Source organism: Trichechus manatus, unplaced genomic scaffold (assembly GCF_000243295.1).
Source record: "Trichechus manatus latirostris isolate Lorelei unplaced genomic scaffold, TriManLat1.0 scaffold00149, whole genome shotgun sequence".
NCBI lineage: Eukaryota > Metazoa > Chordata > Mammalia > Sirenia > Trichechidae > Trichechus > Trichechus manatus.
Window position 1 is genome coordinate 2984776 of NW_004444085.1, and position 22436 is coordinate 3007211.

Here is a 22436-nt window from a genome sequence, read left to right on the forward strand (position 1 = left end):
GTCTGTATTTTCCATAAATTTGTCTGCCTTTTCCATGAATTTGTCTATTTTTTCCTCATTTTTGTCTGCTTTTTGCTTCAACTCTTGAATAATTCTGAATATTAGAGATTTGAATTCCCAATCAGTTAGGTCTAGTGCCTTTTCTTCTACTGGAAAGTCATCTGGTGTTTTAGTTTGGACACCTACTGGAACCATCCTGTCCTGTTATTGTAAATGTTTTGATATTATCTACTGTCTTCGGGGCATTCAGTGGTTATTTTCCTCCCTTATTGATTGTAGATTTGTTTGTTTTGTCCTACTTTTTTGTTTTATTTGGTTATGTCTGAGCAGGCGGGCTATGCATTCTTTGTTATTTACTCATCTGTGAGCGTGATGCTTTTCACCTCCTTCTCCAGTGGGCAGGGTCAGTCGCTCAGGTATGGTACAGGTATGGGCAGGTGCAGCTGAAGGGGAGTTGCTAGTATGGGTTGTTTTTGGCACGTACCAGGGCTGACAGTGCAGACTGGGAATCAGTGCAGGGAAGGTTCCAGTAGGCTGTGCCTATGCTGCTTGGGAGTGTGATGTTCAGCACACGGTGCAGGTAGGCAGGAGGGAGGGGGTAGACTGTGATGTGTGGAGCTAAGATGGGTATGGGAAAGACGAGAGAGAGGAGAGAGGAACAGGAGCCAAAAACTTACACACAAACAAAAAAGAGTGCTGAGGGAGCTTGCCATTGGAGTGGAGAGATGGAGAGACTGAGAAATGAGGAAAAACAAAAATGAAAATAAAAAAGAAAAAGGGTAAAAGAAAAAAATGAATAAATAGAGAAACTGGAAATGAAGAAAGACAAAAATGGAATAAGAGAGATAAGAAAACAAAACAAAGAAACAAAAAACAAGAAAAAAGAAATGCCCCCAGGGATGTCCTTGTGTGTCTGCCATAGTAAGGGAGTAGCTTCCAAGCCGTGTGGTACTGCCCAGCTAAAAGGGGCTCCCAAGTCAAGAAAAGAAAAAGAAAACAAACACACAAATCAGAACAGAACAAATCAGAGCAAACAAAGAAACAAAAAAGCCCCGGGGGTCCCACCAGAGTAGGGGCATGGGCCGGGAAGCAGTTTCACAGTCAAGCAGTGTTTCACAGCCTTTCAGGAAGAAGGAAAGATGGCACACAGAGCCAGGTATTTGAGAGAAAGGAGGGGGAGGTGGTGAGAGGTAAGGAATAAATCTAAAGAAGTGGGAAAAAGCAACACCAGCAGCCAACAAAATACACTCAGGGAGCTGGCCAGTGCAGATGAGTGGAATCAAAGTGACACTGGGGTGAAGCTGGTGCTTCCCGGCCAAGAGACTGTGGCTGCAGGAAGCAGAGGAGGCTAAGTGGGGGTGAAGAAGGTTGCGGGGTGGGAAAGCCTATATCACTGGTTACCGGCCTTTCTGTCTCCCGCTGGATGCTCCGTGAAGCTGCTTTCTCATACCCCCTGTCTGCTGGTCTCCAATAGGAGTCCAAGATGGCAGATCCATGCTGCGGTAGCTGATAGGGGACCTCTGCATGTATCTCTGTTCGCTCTTTGTTCTCGGTCAGTTTCTTATTCCATTTGGTGCTTGGCTGAGTTCTTTATCTCTTCATTTGAAGCTTAGGCTTTCAGGATTGACATGTGACTCTGTTTTACTTAGTTTTTCTGATCTTTGCTGTGGAGGGTCAGTGTGGTGCTTCTGACTATAGCACCATGTTGCCTGGAAGTCGTCAAGGCTGTGAATCTTTATGGAAGCAAACTGCCACATCTTTTTCCCACAGAGCAGCTGGTGGGTTCGAACCACCAACCTTTTGGTTAGCAGCCAAGCATTTTAACCACTGTGCCACCAGGGCTTCTTGTACTGTGAAAAATGGAAGGTATTATTACCTGCTACTTAACTCCTATCTGTCCAGAGGCTCACTAGGTGAAATTAAAAGCCTTGTGATTTTGAACCAGAAAACTAGGCTCATTTTTTTCATTGTTGTTGTTGATTTGCAGTATAGTACATTGTCCTTCAGCATAAATGGAACTTCCTGGAAGTATAAAATCCATAGCATAAACATGTTGTTGTCAAGTGCTGAGTCAGTTCCGACTCATAGCTACCCCATGTACACAGAACAAAACACTGCCTAGTCCTGCACTATCAGAATCGTTGTTATACTTGATCCCATTGTTGCAGCCACTGTGTCAGTCCATCTCCTTGAGGGTCTTCCACTTTTTTGCTAACCCTCTACTTTAGCAAGCATGATGTCCTTCTCCAGGGACTGGTCCCTCCTGATAACATGTCCAAAGTACATGAGGCGAAGTCTTGCCATCCTGACTTCTAAGGAGCATTCGGTGGTACTTCTTCCAAGACAGATTTATTCGTTCCTCTGGCAGTTCATGGTATATTCAGTATTCTTCACCAACACATAATTCAAAGGCTTCAATTCTTCTTCAGTCTTTCTTTTTCATTGTCCAGCTTTCACATGCATATGAGGTGATTGAAAATACCATGGCTTGGGTCAGGTGCACTTAGTCCTCAAAGTGACATCTTTGCTTTTTAACATCTTAAAGAGGTCTTTTGCAGCAGATTTGCTCAATACAATATGTCCTTTGATTTCTTGACTGCTGCTTCCATGGATGTTGATTGTGGATCCAAGTAAAATGAAATCCTTTACAACTTCAGTCTTTTCTCCTTTTACCATGATGTTGTTTACTGCTCCAGTTGTGAAGCTTTTTATTTTATGTTGAGATTCAATCCATACTGAAGTCTGTAGTCTTTGATTTTCATCAGTAAGTGCTTCAAGTTCTCTTCACTTTCAGCAAGGAAGGTTGTATCATCTGCATATCACAAGTTTTTAATGATCCAATCCTGGTGCCATGTTCTTCTTCATATAGTCCTGCTTCTCAGATTATTTGCTCAGCAAACAGATTGAATAAGTATGGTGAAGGGATACAACTCTGACACACACCTTTACCAACTTTAAACCACGCAGTGTCCCCTTGTTGTGTTCGAATGACCACCTCTTGGTCTATGTACAGGTTCCTCATGAGTGAAATTAAGTGTTCTGGAATTCCCATTCTTAGCAATGTTATCCATAATTTGTTATGGCCCACATAGTCAAGTGCCTGTGCATGGTCAATAAAACATAGGTAAACATCTTTATGGTATTTTCTGCTTTCAGCCATGATCCATCTGATACCAGCCATGATAGCCCTGTTCCATGTCCTCTTCTGACTCTGGTTTGAATTTCTGGCAGTTCCCTCTCCCTGTACTGCTGCAACCATTTTTTGGATGATATTCAGCAAAATTTTACTTGTGTGTGATATTAATGATATTCTTCAATAATTTCCACGTTCTGTTGGATCACCTTTCTTTGGAATGGGCACAAATAGGGATCTATCTTCCAGTTGGTTGGCCAGGTAGCTGTCTTCCAAATTTCTTGACATAGATGAATGAATGAGCACTTTCATCCGTTTGTTGAAACATCTCAATTGGTATTCCATCAATTTTTGGAGGCTTTTTTTTTTTTTGCCAATGCCTTCAGTGCATCTTGGACTTCTTTCTTCAGATGAATGTCGACCAATTCTTTTTGGTACAGTGATGGTGTATTCCTTCCATCTTCTTTTGATGTTTCCTGTGCCATTCAATATTATCCCCATAGAATCCTTCAATACTGAAACTCAAGGCTTAAAATTTTTTTTCAGTTCTTTCAGCCTGAGAAATGCGGAACATGTTCTTCCTTTTTGATTTTTTATCTCCAGGTCTTTGCACATTTCATTATAATACTTTACTTTGTCTTCTCGAGGTGCCCTTTGAAATCTATTTAGCTCTTTTACTTCATCATTTCTTCCTTTTGCTATAGCTAATCTACGTTTAAGAGCAAGTTTTAGAGTCTTTTCTGACATATATTTTGTTCTTTTCTTTCTGTCTTTTTAATGACCTCTTATTTTCTTCATGTATGATGTCATTCCACAACTCTCCTGGTCTTCGGTCATTTAGAGTTCAGTGCTTTGAATCTATTCTTGGGAAGCTCTCTAAATTCAGGTGGGATATACTCAAGGTCATATTTTGGCTTTTGTGGACTTGTTTTAATTTTCTTCAACTTCACCTTGCATGTGAGCAATTGATGGTCTATTCTGCAGTCGGCCCCTGGGCTTGTTCTCATGATATTGAGCTCTCCATGGTCTCTTTCCGCAGATGTAGTTGATATGATGTCTGTGTATTCCATCTGGTGAGGTCCATGTGTATAGACGCTGTTTATGTTGTTGAAAAAAGGTGTTTGCAATGAATAAGTCGTTGGTCTTGCAAAACTCTGTCATGTGAACTCCGGCGTCATTTCTATTGCCAAGTCCATGTTTTCTAGCCACCTATCCTTCTTCTCTGTTTCCAACTTCTGAATTCCAATCACCAGTAATTATCAGTGCATCTTGATTGCATGTTTGATCAATTTCAGACTGCAGAAGTTGGTAAAAATCTTCAACTTCTTCATCTTTGGCCTTAGTGGTTAGTGCATACATTTGAATAATAGTATTAACTGGTCTTCCTTGTAGATATATGCATATTATCTTATCACTGACAGCATTTTACTTCAGGATAGATCTTGAAATGTTCTTTTTTATGGTGAACGTGATGTCATTCCTCTTCAATTTGTCATTCCTGGCATAGTAGACCATATGATTGTCCGATTCAAAGTGGCCAATACCAGCCCATTTCAGCTCACTAATGCCTAGGATATTGATCTTTATTCGTTCCATTTCGTTTTTTATGACTTCCAATTTTCCTAGATGCATACTTCGTACATTCCACGTTCTAATTATTAATGTTTGCAGCTGTTTCTTCTCATTTTGAGTCGTGCCACATCTGCAAATGAAGGTTCTGAAAGCTTAACTCCATCCATGTCATTAATGTTGACTCTACTTTGAGGAGGCAACTCTTCCCCAGTTGTATTTTGAGTGTCCTCCAACCTGAGGGGCTCATCTTCCAGCAGTACATCAGACAGTGTTCCACTGCTATTCATAAGGTTTTTACTGGCCAGTTTTTTAGAAGTAGACTGCCAGGTCCTTCTTCCTAATCTGTTGCAGTCTGGAAGCTTCACTAAAACCTGTCTACCGTGGGTGGTCCTGCTGGTATTTGAAATACCAGTAGCATAGCTTGGAGCATCACAGCAGCACGCAAACCACTAGAGTAGGACAAACTGACAGATGAGTGGTGGAGCATAAACATGTAACTCCTAAAATATGGCCCCCCAAATGAGTCTAGAGTAAAGCAAGGCTTCCAACAGGTTGCTTTGGGTTTTACCCCCTGATGGGAAATTGCATTTCCACCCCAGATACACTGAATCAGAATTTACCTTTTGGATTCCTATTCAGTATATCTGGAGTGGAAATTGAAATTCTCAGCAGGGGGTCAAACCCAAAGGAACCTGTCGAAAGCCCTGCCTGTAAAGCCAATGTCTGGGTAAATATGCATGAAAAGCCCAGCATAAAGCATTTCTGTGGGCAAGATGAGAGGCTGTGCCTACCGCCACCTGCTTGTGACTCCCAGCACAGAAGCCTCTCACCTGAGGCTGCCTGCATTGATCACTTCTCTGCTAAATGTTCAAGTTGGGGATGCTGTGTGGTGGGTATCTGTGTAATAACTGATTACAACTGTCAACCAGGAATTCAGGTTTGCCTGCTGCATGCTCACTTACTGCCGATGAAATGGCACTGAACTAGAATAATTTGGGGGGGGAGCCGTGCCCCACCTAGACGCTCCTCCATCTCCCCCAGCATCAGTTTGCGAAATGTCATTCTGAAAAGTGACATGCCTGATAAGGCATTGTGCTGTAACTCAAGTGGAGCTTGTCCCTGCCTTTGGATCAATATGCCTTTAACGCTTCTTCAGGGCTGCGCCGGGCAGCCCTCATGGCCAGTGTTACGCTTTTTACAAGTGCTCTTAAGGCACAGATTGCTGTGTATATGATACATTGTGCCTCCAACTCTTCTAAACCACTGAACCTTGAATTCTACAGATTTAAAGATTTGTTCAAGCTTCAGGGCAAAGCCCAGTTAAGGCAAGTAAATCGGAAAAGCAAGTGTCTCTGGACTGTCTGGGAGTGTGCCCTCTGGAATAAATTACTTCATCCTGTATGACTTCATATGACTTCAGACAGAGGCTTCTTTAGAATCGCGAAGCTCTGGATGAACTGTGTCACGTGGATTCAGCTGATCATGTGGGTTCTGTGAATCCTACATGGTTGTAAGGGGCAGTAATGCTGTACTGTTTGGCCTGCGGAGTTTTACATGCAAGAAGGTGAAGTGAGGGGACCATTTGTATGTCTCAAGGTTTAACAGATACCTTGCCTTAAACCTCCGTTTATGACCCAGAGGCAAATGCAGACCGGTCAGCAGGGTGAGGCACAACCTTCCTCAGCCATTTTTTAATGCCTTCATCCTGGTCAGGTGGACAGCATATTCCCATCAGTGAGCTCTTCCGATTATACTGTAATTCTCAACTTGGAGGGTGTTGGAGAGAAAAATCACAAAGCCTGGTTAAAATTGAAAGTATAGAGTTTTACTGAGGACAGCTGCAGCACAAAAGAACATTGCAGCGGGTAAACGTGGAGTCCCAGCAAATGGAACACATGAAGCCAAGGAGAAGCAATTGGGACCACATGGTTATAGGGCTGGAGGAGGAAGTACAAAACACAGTATTCTGATTGGTTTACAGTGATTGAGGTTAGTCAAAGGCGAGACAGAGTGAAGCATAATCTTTGATGTTATTAGTTACATGAATACATTGATTGGCTAAAAGACATAATTGAGAGACATGGGGTCAAGAGGGAGCTTCATGTTGGTTACAAAGCAGTGACATGATAGAAATTTTCAGGATTGGTCTGTTAGAAGTTAGCTTGTTCTAAGGGTCAATCTCCAGAGGAGACAGGGAAAATGAGTTTCCATGAGATATTCACATTCTTTAGGCTGACCACAAAGAAACTTATTTCCTTAACAATATTGGGGGTTGGCTTCTAGGCAAGAAAGGTAGAGCCTGGGGAAAAGGTTACATTGAGCTCTTAGAGTTAGCTGGGTCATTTTACAAATAGGTCAGAGGCCTCTGTTTTGATTTTATCCCTTATCAAGGACAAAGGGGGAGGGTGTCAGAAATTCTGGTTTGGCAAATTATGGTATATCCACACAATGGAATATTATGCAATGATAAAGAACAACAATGAAGCTGTGAAACATAGTATAACATGGTGGAAGCTGTAACTTATTATGCTGAGTGAATTTAGTCAGTCACAGAAGGATAAATACTGTATAAGACCACTATTATAAGAACTCAAGAAAAGGTTTAAACACAGAAGAAAACATTCTTTGATGGTTACGGGGGTGGGGAGGGAGGGTGAGGGTTATTCACTAACTAGATAGTAGATAAGAATCATCTTAGGTGAAGGGAAGGACAGCACACACTACAGGGGAAGTCAGCACAACTGGACTAAACCAAAGCTAAGAAGTTTCCTGAATACAGTCAAATACTTCGAGAGACAGAGTAGAAGGGACCATGCTTTCAGGGGACATCTAGGTCAATTGGTATAACAAAGCTTATTAAGAAAATGTTCTGCATCCTACTCTGGTGAGTGGCATCTGGGGTCTTAAAAGTTTGCAAGTGGCCATCTAAGATGCATCAGTTGGTCCCAACCACTTGGAGTAAAGGAGAACGAAGAACACCAAATTCACAGGGAAAGTATTAGCTCAAGAGACAGAATGGGCACATAAACCAGAGACTTCATCAGCCTGAGACCAGAAGAACTATATGGTGCCCACCTACCACCAATGAATGTCCTGACAGGGAACACAACAGAGGGTTGCTGATGGAGCAGTAGAAGGATGGGGTGCAGAACTCAAATTCTAGTAAGAAGACCAGACTTAATGGTCTGACTGAGACTGGAGGTGCCCCGGAAAGCATGGCCCCTGGACTCTCTATCAGCCCAGAACTAAAACAATTTCCGAGGCCAACTCTTCAGACAGGGATTGGACTGGACTGTGGGACATAAAGTGATACTTGTGAAGAGTGTGCCTCTTAGTCAAGTAGATACAAGAGACCAAAGGGGCGGCTTCTATCCAGAGGTGAGATGGGAAGGCAGAGAGAGTTAGGAGCCGGTTGAATGGTCATGGGGAATCAGGGGTGGAAAGGAGAAGTGTGCTGTCGCAGAATGGGGTGAGCAATTAGGGTCTCATAACAATGTATGTAAAAAAAATTTTGTATGGGAGACTAACTTGAAATGTAAACTTAATTTAATTACAACAATTAAAAAAAGAAAAGAAAATACCAAAAAAAAAAAAAAAAGAATTTCTGGTTTGGAAAACCAGTTGGAACCAGTTGTTGAGTCGACTTCTATTCATGGTGACCTCATGTGTGTCAGAGTAGAACTGTGCTTCATAGCGTTTTCAATGGCTGATTTTTCAGAAGTAGACAGGCCTTCCAAGGCAGGTGGACTCGAACCTCCAACCTTTTGATTAACAGCCAAGCATGCTAACTATTTGCATGGGTAACACCAATTTCACCTTCCCCTTTAGAATCGCCGCAGAAGATCCCCACAGAAGACATAGGCACTGCAGTCTTCCTCTTCCTCTAGATCTAGGGCTTTGGCGGGGTGTCCCTATGTCACCTCTTTGGTGGCAGGCCACCACCACTCTGTCTTTATCACACTTCCCTTTTCTCAGGACTCTACAAAAAGTAGGGGGAAATGCAAATTCCTGCATTTCCCATCAAATAAATAAGGAATTGACATCTCTAATGCAGCTACTTGGACAAAACTGAAGGGTGATCATATTTATCTTGTTTTGAAGAAGTAAGTAGAGTTCTCAGAATGGGAGCGTCCAGCCTGATTGCCTGTTCTGTTCTGGTAGTGTAATAAGAAAAGCCACATCAAAAACAAGGTAGAAAGAAGATCTTCCAAAGTGCACCTTCCGTAGCTCATAAGCAAACATCTGTGAAGCAGCAAACTATTGTTTACTTGAGCCTGTCATGTCAGTTGTCACATTAAAAGGTAAACTTCAAGGCATGTTTTTATTGGAGAATTAGCAAGTCTGCCTGCAGTGGAGCTCTTAACAGTCTAATAGCACCTGGGTTAGAGGGATTAACTCCAAGGCCATGGGGTGAGTCCCCACCCAAAGGAAGGTGATAGGGGTACCTTCAAGGGGGCGGTGTGGCCCTCACGCCGTTGTAAACACTTTTCTCTGTATCCCTCTCCCCAGGCTTGGATGTCAGGCAAGCTCAGGTTATCGCTCTGTCATCAGGCACGAAGTGCATCAGTGGCGAGTACATCAATGACCAGGGACTGGTGGTCAATGACTGCCACGCGGAAATCGTGGCAAGGAGAGCATTTGTTTACTTCATCTACACACAGCTGGAGCTGCACCTGAGGTAAATGGATCATTGTTTGTGATGGTTGACTTGTGTCCCCCAGAAATATGTATTGAAGCCCTGGCCCCTATACTTGTCAATGTGATCCTATCTGGCAATAAGAGTTTTCTTTGGTTATGTAAATGAGCTTATACCAGTGTAGGGTGGGTCCTAAACCTAATCACATCAGAGTTATAAAAACAGCAGAATAGGTACAGACACACACAGGTGGAAGAGAAAGACTGATGACAGAGACCAATGCCCAGAGACAAGCCCAGAAACACCAAGCATTGCTGGCAGCTACTAGAAGCTAAATAAACAAGAAAGAACCTCTCCCTAGAGCCATGCCCTGAATTCAGACTTCTAGCCACCAGAATTGTGACAAAATTAATTTCTGCTCTTTAAAGCCACCCACTTGTGGCATTTCTGTTACAGCAGCACTAGGTAATTGAGACACTGTTTCTGACTGAGACGGACTTTATGGAATTCCATAGGGGAAAATAAACCTGTCCTCTGGACAGCCAAATGCATGGTTCTTTTAGAGTTGTATTTATGCGTCTTATTGATGAGCAGCCAGTATCTAGGGGAAAGAAGAGTTACTCCATAATCAGCTCAGAATGTATTTTCCCCTTTATCCTGGAAGTTTTCCTACTCTTGATGAATAGCTGTGAGCCATAAAGCTTAAGTTTTTATTCAGACGATTGACAATCCCTTAAGCACTGATAGTGTTGCCGTGCAAACTGGTAAAATATTGAAATACCAGGTGTCTTCCTCATTATTGTCATTTCTCTCTCCAGTAAACATTCCACTTGCCTGTGAATTATTGCAGCAGATAGTTTTCAAGGCATGTGCACACACTCCCACACACACATACAGACACATCTTGTCACATGCTCATTCCATTAAATAGTATTTCCAATTAAAACACTCAGGGATCTCTAAAGGGTGAAATTTTACTACAAATGAAGCATTTCACAAATAAAAGCATATGCAGGTAGCACAAGTTCTTTCTTCATGAGGCTAAGAATGCCTTCTAGAAAATAAAGGAAATTATTGAGAAAGAGAATTGACAGCCTATTTTATGCATTGTCAACTTTCAGCCAAGGTATTTCTCCAGTTAATTACTCACATTCTAAATACAAATGAGACTAGGGGAGTTATCTGTAGAATTGGCTAGAGCAGTACAAAGATGTTCCCCAAAAAGGAACAAACAACGCAGTTCTGCTTTTAAACTCTGCTTCCTTTACTGTGGGTTTAAATGAAGACCACTAGCCCTCTGGTTATTAATCCCAGAGCTAGCCTGCTGTTAAAAAGGAAAAAAAATGAAGAAAAGAAAAACCAACAGAAAAAAAACCACATTGTCTCGTGGGAGTTGAGACTTATTGCTCTCTCTCTGTCTCTGAAATACGTAATTGCATTGATCCAGCTTGAGAGTGTGTTCAGTTAGAGTATTTGGATCAATGTTACCTGCTCCCTGGTAAACTTTCATTTCACCCATGGAAAGGTGCCAAGTTGACATTGATGTCTATGTTTGATTTTGATGAAACTGGGGCCACTTCAAGCAGGACCCACAATTCAGTATTTCCACCAGGCTCTGTGCCTTCTGACCGGGTAACCGCGGGATCACAGGAAGGCTGAAGGTTTAGCACCTCTTCTCCTTCCTTTGGAGTTTCTTGTCTTGAGAAATTCTCAGCTAAGCAAATCTCTTACAGAGTCATGATTTCTGCAAGACTGACCAGGCTATCTCTCAAGATGCCAGGCTGCAAAACAGGCTGCCATTTTGTTTCCTTTCTCCAAGGCTCTTCCCAGAGCTCCAGGGCTCAATTCCCACCAGAGTACGCCTAGGCTCGTTGTTGTTGTGTCCCCCAGCAACAAGCTGGAATCATATATGACAAGTAGACAAAGTTTGGTTTTAGCGGTCTATTATCTTCCAGCTCATTACCTTCCTGGGTCAGGGGTCATATTCTTATCTTCACCTCTCCCTTCACTTCTGTATGCCCTAGTTAGTTCCATTTTCTAAGACCTTGTCCTCAGATAATATTACTGAAATGGCTAATGATGGATTTTAAAATATCATCTGCTCCTCTCCCCCTCCTCCATGAGTATCTGCATTTTAATAAGGGTGTTTTCAAATGAAGAGGCCCTGAGCCCCTAAGAAATGTTCTCTAATATTGAAATTTCCAGTATTCTAGTGGCAATGTGCTCTGGGCATCAGTAAGAAGCAGGCTGTCACCTGGGCCAGCATCTCTCTCCCAGACACGTTACACAGGAGCAGAAAAGCAGGTGGATATGAGCCTATGACATCTCAGACACATTCCTGGGCTGCACTGCTAGTCAGAATGATTTGATTGCTGTGGGTCTCTTTGCCAGAAACTTTTCTTCATTGTGTCTTCCTAGCCAGCCTTTCCTATCTTATATCCTTTAAAGCAGTGCTCCTCAAATCCACTAATGTCAGAGTCTTGGTGAGGATTTGGTGAGTCCTCAGTCATGCCCGTTAACATGTGCAGAGGCCATACGAAGGGAAGAAAGACCCAAATGTATGCTGAACAGACTCGACTAAAAGCAATACCGTACTAGTTTAATTTTATCTGAGCCTCTGAGCAGTGCCCTGTGGCGGAATATATTGCCCCCTATTCATTCCAGGAGGCCTGCCAAGGGTGTAACCTCAGTTGGAAGTAGGGAAATGGAATTGGAAGTTGTTCAAAATGTAGAGAAAGATTTCTCCTAAATATTCAACTGCTCAATTGGAAATATTTCAAAATACCCTTGACTCTTGTCTGTATCATACAATGCAATTTGGCCAACATTTATTGTGAGTTCTCTGTGTACAAGGCACTATGCTGCTTGTTGTGCAAATGAATCCCAGATCCTGTGGGAGTAATCAGCAGTGGTGCAGAGAGCCAGCCAAAGGGAGCCCATGGTCAAACACTTCAGAGAGGTTCAAGTATAACACACCCTTAAACCATCATCACCTCACTGTGGGCAGGCTGTGAGCTGGGAAGCTAGAGGGCGAGAGAACATTTGCTTGGCGGGTTTGGGGAGTGGTTAAGAGCTTGGCTGCTAACCAAAAAGTCAGCAGTTTGAATCTACCAGCTGCTCCTTGAAAACCCTAGGGGCCAGTTCTGCTCTGTCCTATAGGGTCGCTATGAGTCGGAGTAGACTCCACGGCAGGGGGTTTGTTTTTTGTTTTTTTAAGGAGGAGGAGTCTATCCAGAAGGTGTTTGCAGGGAGAATTCTGAGAATCAGAGTGAGGGAGGAGGACTTCTGCTGAAGGCCCAAAGGTGCAGACGCAGAAAGGCATAATATGATGCCTCAGGGGTTTCCTGGGGAGAAAATTTCTGTTCCCCTGCTTGTGTGATCCCAGGACCCAGCAAAACAGAATCCATCATCAATGGGGCATAACTGTGTGGAAACAGCAAGAGTGGCAAAAAAAGAAAAAGTCTACTGCCTATAAATAATGAGAATAAAATCTGAAAGAGAAGGAATACAGGCAAGTTTGTTTAGACTGAGGTGGGACCTATCATATTTGAGTCTGATGGCCGCTGTGGGGACGATAAGGGCTAAAAGGTCTGTAACCGTTGAAAATTAGAAGGAGACTTGGGTATTTTGGGGCATATACCCTTGGTCATGGTTGGATGCAGAAGAAAAGCAAAGGTCCATATATTTAGATTCCTCACTCCGTGTTGTTTCTACTTTGTCGTTATGCTGTCAAATCCAGCCACCTTTTTAAAGTCTCTTCTCTGCTTTTAATACATAAACGTGTTCCCTAGTGATGCTGTGTAAAATTAACAGTCCACTGTCAGACCTTGTCATCAGGAACATTTTGTGAAGTCACAGGATAATTGTTTTGTAAGTATATAGACACGAGTTAATATCATCTGAGAAAACTGACTCTGTAAAAGATAAACCTCTATGTCAGTGTTAAGAAAGGGTGACAATGACAGAATTTCTGCAGCTTTTGTTTGCTTTTTGTGGTTTTATTGATGAATATTCTAGAAGTTTTATTGCAAGTGGAAAACACAGTATAGAATGTGAAGAAGAAGGAAAAAAGGGCAACAACTGTACAAAGCAAGACAAAAGCATTCACTTAGTTGGAATGTTTCTGGTTTGGTTCATAGCAAACGGCGAGAGGACTCAGAGCGATCAATATTTGTGCGGTTAAAAGAGGGCGGCTACAGACTGAAAGAAAACATTCTGTTCCATCTCTACGTGAGCACTTCCCCCTGCGGAGACGCGCGACTCAACTCTCCCTATGAAATCACAACAGACTGTAAGAGACAACATTTTTACCTTTTTTTAAAAAAAAAACCAGCAACCACAAGCTTTCCTCTATCCAGGGACTGTGTTTTAGGCTAACTCTGCTCAGTAACCATTTGCATTGTGTGGCCAGTACCCATATATATGCAGAAAGTGGATTGCAATTCTGCAATTATCTGGGTAATTCATACCTCTAAAATCTTAGTCTGAAATGCCCAGGTCATTGGGAGAAAAGTAGTTTGAGACCCAAAATCAGCCATTTAATTGCCATACCCCTCTACTTCATTTTAGTAAGTCAGTCAGTCCTGATGTTCCAGGCTGCAAAACAGAATGAATAGAACATAAATGAGAATTAGATGGATTGGATGCAAATTCAAACTCCTTTGTTTAGCTTTGTTTGCAACTTCATGGGGAATAAAGTTTAGCTTTTATAACTAAGTCAATGGGGAATAATGCCTGGCAAAGATATCTCCCCGAGGTTACCTGGGTAATGATTTAAGTCATCTACAAAGTGGCCATTGCTGAACTGCCTTCAGCAGGATCCATCCTTTAAGTGATTTTAGTAGAGGAGACAGGTACAGAAAGTATCAATGCCCCCTATCACCCTCCTCAGTCATCCCTGTCACTCAGAAGTGACTCTGTATGTTCCAGCAGAGTTGGTCAAGGCACAGGTGGAGTCTCTTTGTGTGAATCTGATTGGTCCATAATCTCAGTCTCTCCGTGATAAAAGAGAATTAAAAATTATTGAGGGCTAACTCCTCCTCTCCTTAATGCTTTTGGAAGCTCTATTATTATATGTGTGTGTGTATATGTATGGATGGAGCCTTGGTGGCACAGTGGTTAAGAGCTACAGCTGCTTACCAAAAGGTCGGCAGTTTGAATCTACCAGCTGCTCTTTGGAAACCCTATGGGGCAGTTCTGCTCTTCTACTCTGTCCTATAGAGTCACTATGAGTCAGAATCAACTCAATGGCAATGGGTTTGGGTTTTGTTTTTTGTTTTTTTTTTTTAATATATATATATATAGAGAGAGAGTGTGTGTCAGTCCCTCAGTGGCACAAACAGTTAAGTGCTTGGCTACTAACCAAAAGGTTGGCTGTTTGAACCCACACAGAGGCTCCTTGAAAGAAAGGCCTGGCAATCTACTTCAAAAAGATCACAGCCATGAAAACCCTATGGAGCACAGTTCTACTCTTAAACACATTGGGTTGCCATGAGTCAGAGTCAACTCCATGGCAATTGGTTTTATACCTGTATACATATGCATATATATATAATTTACATATACATATGTATACATATTCTGTAGTATATATTATGTACATGCACACACACACATACACTTCTAAACCTTTTTCGGAAGCAATACTAGACAAGTCAACTATATAGTCAGAGAAACTAACGTATGTGTGGTGAGAGACCTGGTCCTAATGGAGATGTTAAAAGATCAAAAAGCTTATCCTTTTTTTAAATTGTGACATACATAACAAACATTTGCCAGTTCAGCATTTTTACATGTACAGTTCAGTGACATTAACGACATACCCCATGTTGTGCAACCATCACCACTATCCGTCTTCAGACTTTTCCATCACCCTTCAAGGAAGCTCCAAAAAACAAACAAACAAACTCGTTGCCATTGAGTCGATTCCGACTCATAGCAACCCTATAGGACAGAGTAGAGCTATCCCCATAGAGTTTCCAAGGAGCAGCTGGTGGACTCGAACTGCCGACCTTTTTGGTTGGCAGCTGTAGCTCGTTGTAGATCGTAACCACTGAGCCACCAGTGCCCCCTAAAGCAATGACTCCCTCTCCCTCTCTCTCCCACTCCAGTAACCACTAATAAACTTTGGTATTTATATATTTGCAAAAGGCTTGTTCTTTTTCTAAGAGGAAATATAATTAGAAACACAATGGATAATGCATAGTTATTAAAGATTTATTTTTGGCTTTCTAATTTTTCTACTCTGGAAGTTACCTTTTTGTTCTAATTACCAGAGTAAGGAAGAATAAACATTTGTTGAGTGCCTGCTGTGTTCCAGGCTTGTGAGGAGTGCCTTTACCAAAGATAAAGAAAGTGTGGGGGAAAAATAGGGTTTTTTTAATTTTACATACATTTAACCTATTTCTCTAACCCGCAGATTGGACGCTGAATCTGAGAAATTCATTCTCCTATTTGCCAGCTTCCCTCCAATCTCATGTCTTTCTCCTTTGGAGAGTGGTTGGGTAGAATTCTCCATAATGGGATTCTAAGTAGCATTTTTATACCCTATGGAGATTAAATGAGAGAATCAAATTGAGAATCAAGAAAAGGGAGCACAGTAAATAGTGACTTTTAAAGAAACTGCCCCATAAAGGAAAGGAGCCCTGGTGGTGCAGTGGTTAAGTGCTTGGCTGCTAACTGAAAGGTTGGTGGTCTGAACCCACGATCTACTCTGCAGGAGAAAGATGTGTCAGTCCGCTTCTGTAAAGATTTATGGCCTTGGAAACCCTGTGGGGCAGTTCTGTTCCGTCCTATAGGGTCGCTATGAGTGGAAATCGATTTCATGGCAACAGGTTTGTTTGTTTTTTGGCACCATAAATGTGGGGACCTAGGGGCTGGGGCATGAAAAGGTAGAGCCATTCTCCTGCAGAGGAAAATGCACAGTGCTATAAGCCCTGAGTAGGATAATGCAGAGCATTGCCTCACTGGCATGCAGCTCTCAGAAAAAGGTTAAAAAAAAAAAAAAAACCAGTGAAGTTGAGGGTTATTTTTTTTTTTTTGACTTATTCATCTAGCTGAATCTACATATATCAACGACCCATATAAAACTGTGAAATCTGGCCACTAGACAGCTACTTGGAATTCTCTTTCCATTTCTTCATATAAAGATTTGACCTCATGAAGACCCAGCCCAGGAGGCCTTTAGACTCTGTGAGGATAAAGTCCTGCGAAAACTTTGGGGCTCACCCTAATTTATCAAGCTTCTTTCTTTGCTGATTTGCCCCCAGGGAGAATCAGAAAAGGGCTGAGTGGGAACGGGAGGGTTTCGGCAGGCTTCCAGAAGTGCTGGTCTCTCCAGAGAGAGTGTTCTAGCTCATTGAGCTTTTCTGTCTCTGTACATTGGGCGCCAAGTGCAGCTTCTCCTCAGCCCCTGATTCCAACTTGCAGTGTCAATGGTTTAGAAAAACAAACAAATATATTCTCAGATACACCCTGGGGCATGCTTCCAAACACAGATGTCTTTTATTTCATGGTGCTTTAAAGAAGCGGCAGGTGCTGGTAGGAGGAAAAAAATAAAGCATTTTCCTCACATTTTTGCTGCAGAGATAAACAGGCAAAAATGAGGTGTTACTGCTTGAGTTATGCCTCTCTGTTAGGTTGGTATTGCTCTCCGACTCTTCCTGTCTGGGGAGTATGGAGAAGGCAGGCCGTGTGTTGAACGTGTAGATTTTATAAAGCAGGCTTGTTAGGTAGAAGTCATACATCACTTTTTCCTTATTTAGTAAGTGCAAAAAAAAAAAACGCAAAATAGTTGCCAATGAGTTGACTCCGACTCTTGGTTACCCCATGTGTGTCACAGTAGAACTGTGCTCCAGAGGGTTTTCAATGGCTGATTTTTTAGAAGTAGATCACCAGGCCTTTTTTCCAAGGCACCTCTGGGTAGACTCAAACCTCCAACCTTTCAGGTAGCAGCTGAATGCACTGACCATTTACACCAATCAGGGACTACTAGTAACGGTCAGGGAACCTGAATACCTGCATTCTCTGCCATGGAAGGATATTTCAAAGATGCTCAAGGGAGAGAGCATTGTCCACACCTCCTCGGGAAGGCACCAGCTCTTGGGAATAACTTCTACAATTTTCACTTTCAAGAGAGAATCCTCTAAGCACCCCTTTAAAATAAGAGAGGAAGGGAGATTTCCATATTGCCCACTCAAGCAGTGATTTTCTTTGCTACTCTTTAAAGAAGGCTTGACCACTGGACAAGTGAATGAGAGTGACCAGGACCTTGACTTTGAGGGGCTCCTGCCAGGACTAGTCCAGTGACAGAGGCAGCGGTAACAACCCCTCTGGCTAATGGCCCGGGCAGGACAAGGCCTGGAGCTGGGAGTTTTGAAAACATGTGTTAGGACTGGTTCCCAGAGATCAGCTGCTCAGGCACAGTCTACTGTCCCAAAGTTGATCTGGTAGAAACCCCAGTCTCACTGTACTGTCCCCTCAGAAGTCACTCTTCTGAATGAAGCCCCAGTAACACGGTTCCCCTACTCCTAGTGTCTCCCAAAGGGTCATTGTGAGATTATTGTGCTCACAAATGCAGAGCCTACAGAATGCAAACATCCTCAGTCAATTGCATTGATATCTTGATAGAGGATCTAATCTGTTTGTTGCAATTAAAAGAAAGCCTCAGCACTATAGTTCTTAGTCTTCCTGAGCTTCTCTCTACCTCCTCTCCCACTCTGGAAATTGGCTCATTTCCTCCTACCAGTGCATTGGTCTGCTTTGGGCCTGGTAACTTTAGCTCATTTTTTTTCTCATTCCCTCTTTTGGCCTGCATAGGACTATTGTGTCATCTCCACATGGGGCCTGCAGCACACTTGTCTTGCTATTAACCCACAGCTAGCTGTGCAGGAATTCTCCTCTCTCTCTCTCTTCCTCTTCCCTCCTTCCTCCCTCTCTCACATGCATACCCACACACAGATGCAAGCACACACACCCATATGTGCACAAGCACATAGGCACATACACACATATACCCAACACGTATCTAATGCATTGGAATCTGCAAAGACACCTATGACATGAGTAATACAAAAGGAAGTTGGGAAACTTGAACAGAGTTGCCTGTTGTTCTCCTTTCCTTTAAAGAGTGAACAACATTGAAGGAGCAGAACAGTAGCGGGAAAATTCTGTAGATGTTTTTAAGCAATTATTAAAGTGAGTGTTGTATAGATAGAAGGCCTATAGAAGAACAAAATCTGACCTGGGATTTCTGAAAACAGATGTCTGACCTCTCCACACAGCAGCTGCCTCCCACAGTGGCCTCACAGTCATTTTAACTGCTCAAAGTTTCACAAGCTCCTGAGAGCCCCTGAATCAGTCAGCTGGGATATCCCTAACTCCCTCAGGCCTAGGTGCAGGAGCCCGGTGTCTCAGGCAGGATCCAAGGGCCATAGTGTTCTAACCTGGCCCCATTTTCTCGGGATGCCTGTGACTCAAGAAATTCTATATTCCCATTTTTTTATTTTCTCAAAAATCACTCATCTGGATAGATTGCAAACTCTCCATCCCTGGAGTCTTTAAATGTGGTATCAATACCAGTTGGTCCAAGATGTTTTAGGAGATGCACTGCCTGCAAACTTAGGTATGCATTAGGTGTGGTAGTTTCCACACCTGGCTTATTATCACCTGGGAAGTTGCTGAAATGCAGATTCCTGCCACGTACCCTTTCCCCAAGTTTCTGATGCCTCTTGTGTGGAGTGGGGCTTGAGAATCTGTAATTTTAAAGCTTCCCCAGGTGACTCTGATGATCAGTCATGTATCAGAACCACTGGATTAGAACCCCCTTAACTTGTCTCCTGTCCAGATTGGGCATTTATTTCTTGGTTGCATATTGGAACGGTCTGGTAGAAGAATCAGGAAGGGCTCGGCAGAGAGCTTTATGGCAGGATTCCCTGATCAGCAACATAGTAGGGAGGCAGAAAAAAAGCGTTCACTGGTCACAGCGTGTGCTATGAGAGACAATTGCTTCAATGACAGATTTCTGCAGACTGAGATCTTTGATCTGAGTCGACTCAGAGCTACTGCATTCAGCTCAGATAGCTCAAAACTACTAAGTTGTATGACTTTCTGCTGGATTTGAAGGCCCAAGGTCAGTTATGGTGGAGACAAATGCCTAAAAGACATTTCTTTACACAACCAGGAGAACATACGCTTTGCTTCCTAGAGTCGGATTCTGCAGGACTGTGTGTGTTCTCTCAAGGTTCAAGGGCATCTGTTCCCCACAAGGGAGGAGGAGTTCAGACTCATTAAGGACAACACCACTTTCTTTAGTGGGCCCTGGAAAGCCTGGGCTAGAACCATGACAGTCCTGATAACCTAAATGTAAGGGCACTTAGCTACTGTAACTACTGCCCTCCTTCTCACTCACCAGTGACCTTAATGCACGTTTCTCTCTGATTCTCCTTCTGGGCATGATTTTCAAATAACCTGGGAAAATAAGTCCTTAGTGCCATGGTCCAAAATTTGACAGCTTTGTTAAAATTCCCAATCTATCTTCCACAAGATACATCATGAGAAATAACATGATTAGATCATCTGTTTATTTTATAATCATATGCTTAATGCCTAGTACAGTCTAAGCCAATCTGATTCATTATATAGAAGGGCAGTTTGAGAAACTGAATCAAAATTCATAGGAAGTCAGGGGATCTAAAATACAGTTCCTGTATTCAGATTTGCCTACTGAGTTACAGGAACATGTCACATATGATTCATGCATTTTATATTCATGCATTATAGGATAAATGAATTTAAATGGCCTCATAATTTATCATCATAACTCTCATTATATAAGGCAAAGGTCACCCACATGACCATATGGCAAATATTATTGAAATTATTATTATTACAATAAATTGTAGATTATTTCACAGATAAACTTTCTGGAACATTTGAAGATGGTTTGAAAATTAAAAGTCTATTTGATATTTAAAAATATTTTCTTCCTTCTTTATACCTTTGTTTTTCCCACTGTTGGCTCTCTGTCTCTTCCTTATACTATTGTAGCAACCGTGTGTCACTTTTTGATAGATTTTTAACTGCTGTGTGGACTTCTTTGTCACTTATCTCCAACTCCTTTGAATTCTCCCCCTAAAAATAAAATATTCACTTGAACAATTTTTTAAACCTAATTACTAATTACTGCCTTCATGTTGTCTTGACATCAATCTCAAAAGGTAAGGATTTTAGATTAATAAGCACTATAATGAAAAATCAGATGAATAGAGAGATTAGATGAGAATATTCTGGTGAATTTGGAAGTATTTACATACACACCATAGGCAGGATCTGAATGTTTTGCACCTCCACTTGTCTCGGGCACACCATAAATCCACTACAGATTATTTAAATTCAGTCTCCTGGAATTGCTGGTTGGATTGACATTTTGTTCGGCATGAAGTGGCATCTTCAACTTCCTCCTGCCTCTTGCAATTAGCCCAGAAAGAGCCAGAGGAAACAGGCGCTACAAGATTACAGACACTCGGGTCCACACTGGTACTGATCAAGCTGATCAGGGAGCGTGCTAGAGAAGACAGCCTGGGGTTTAACGAGGCCAAAAATAAACACTTCATGGAAACATCTCCTGCACCTGGCTCTTCAGGCAAAATCAATCTAGCTAGAAAACTTTGGGTTAACACCTAGAAACCAGTTGTTAATTCAAATCATGTCTTTGTGTTTTCATGCGTTTCACAGACTCTGAAATCTACTTTACGGAAAATTATTTTTGCAGGCACAATGGATAAGAATTCAGAATAACTTTTCAATATAATAGGCAATTTTTGAGGTGGTTAAGCACTTGGCTGCTAACTGAAAGGTCAAAGGTTCAAACCCACCAGCCATTCCATGGGAGAAAGATGTGGCAGTCTGCTTCCATAAAGGTTTACAGCCTTGAAAACCCTATGGAACAGTTCTACTCTGTCCTATAGGGTTGCTATGAGTTGGAATCAACTCGATGGCAGTGGTTTTTTGGATAATGACACAATAGTTGAGGCATTAGGAGAATGATAAGAATACTATAATTACAGGAAAGAGAGGGACAGCAAGTCCCTGATAAAATATCCCCCAAATGGAAGAGTAAAGTCTAAATGAGAGGTTGAAGGTTCAAGTCCACCCAGAGGCACTTCAGAAGAAAGAACTGGTGATCTACTTCAAAAAAATCAGCCATTGAAAACTCTGTGGAGCACAGTTCTTCTCTGACACACATAGGGTCACCTCATAGCACGTCTGAGTCGGCTTGATGGCAACTGGTAATAGCCCTATTGGGTATATTAGCTCCTTCACTCTCCAAGTGCTGGCTGGCCAAAGAAAATTGTTCCTGGTAAAAGTCTCATCTTAACAGTGTGAAAAGTCATGTTAAAATAAATGTTTGCTCAAGTGTTTTTTGTGTCATAAACTAGTCTATGCTCAATATATTATTACTATTGTCATCTTCATCATTGTTATTATCGACATCATCACCTGATACCCAGCAACATTTAAAACAGAAAAGAAGAAATTCACTCTCTGACTAGGGGAGGACTTAACATTTATTTACAGTGACCAGCGAGGCTGTCTCCCACTATGGTTCTTCCTTCCCTAGGTGACTCTCAAACCAGCCCAAACTTGGTATCTGATTGGTGGCAGGGTCGAGAGGCAACCTCAAATCTCTTAAAAATTTACTTTCTCCAGGAAGTAAAGCAATCTTTCTTCCCAAAATACAGTCTTTAGACCCTGTGCTAGCACTTTTACATATACTCTTATTTAATCCTCACAACCTAGAAGGTAAACACTATTATTATTCCTATTTTAAGATGAATTAACGCCATCAGAGATATTAAGCAGCTTTTCCAAACCTGCACAGCTAGGAAGTGGTATAAACCCATTGCTGTTGGGTTGATTCTGACTCATAGCGACCCTATAGGACAGAGTAGAACTGCCCCATAGGGTTTCCAAGGAGTGGCTGGTGGATTCGAACTGCTGACCTTTTGGTTAGCAACCATTTTCTTAACCATTGCTCCACCAGGGCTCCAGTTAACACAATAACCAAAATCTGTTGCCATCAAGTCAATTCCAACT

The 22436-nt window shown here is 42.2% G+C and overlaps 1 protein-coding gene across 1 annotated transcript in view; it reads left to right on the forward strand.

Annotated features, from left to right (window-relative positions):
* ADARB2 (adenosine deaminase RNA specific B2 (inactive)) overlaps positions 1-22436 on the forward strand; it is a 296491-nt gene that overhangs the window by 211128 nt on the left and 62927 nt on the right. Inside the window, exons 5-6 of the mRNA XM_004385891.1 lie at positions 9215-9383; positions 13481-13632. Coding sequence (XP_004385948.1) covers positions 9215-9383; positions 13481-13632 — 321 coding nt within the window. The remainder of the gene's footprint in view (positions 1-9214; positions 9384-13480; positions 13633-22436) is intronic.